This window comes from Penaeus monodon, chromosome 31 (assembly GCF_015228065.2).
Source record: "Penaeus monodon isolate SGIC_2016 chromosome 31, NSTDA_Pmon_1, whole genome shotgun sequence".
Lineage (NCBI taxonomy): Eukaryota > Metazoa > Arthropoda > Malacostraca > Decapoda > Penaeidae > Penaeus > Penaeus monodon.
Genome location: NC_051416.1, coordinates 23,263,585 through 23,263,912, shown reverse-complemented (window position 1 = coordinate 23,263,912; position 328 = coordinate 23,263,585). Strand labels below are relative to the sequence as shown.

The following is a 328-nucleotide window of genomic DNA, read 5'->3' as shown; positions in this document are numbered from 1 at the left end:
GTATATAATGAAGTATATTTTCCCTCAGCTTACCTATTTAATATTTTTCTTAAGTTGGTTGTAGATCATCAGTTACAAAAACTGAGGTTTTCTTTCTCTCTCTACAGGGAAAGATTGTCGAATGTGTTCACTGTGGATGTCGCGGCTGTTCTGGATGAGGAAGACATTATAACATGTGCATGAATCGGGTTCACTTGTCATGCAGTACCCAGAGACCTGAGGACCATAACATTCTGGCAATATTTAATCAGAATTTAGTGTATAGGTTAAAGATGTTAATTAAAAAAATTATACAGAATTTTCCTTCACAGTTCAGATAGACAGGGGA

General features: G+C 35.7%; 1 protein-coding gene across 1 annotated transcript in view; it reads left to right on the top strand.

Moving 5' to 3' along the window:
- LOC119593113 (protein BUD31 homolog) overlaps positions 1-280 on the top strand; it is a gene marked incomplete in the record, with an annotated part of 10,992 nt that extends 10,712 nt beyond the window's left edge. The window contains 1 exon segment of the mRNA XM_037942076.1: positions 106-280. Coding sequence (XP_037798004.1) covers positions 106-158 — 53 coding nt within the window.
- Positions 281-328: the final 48 nt, after the last annotated feature.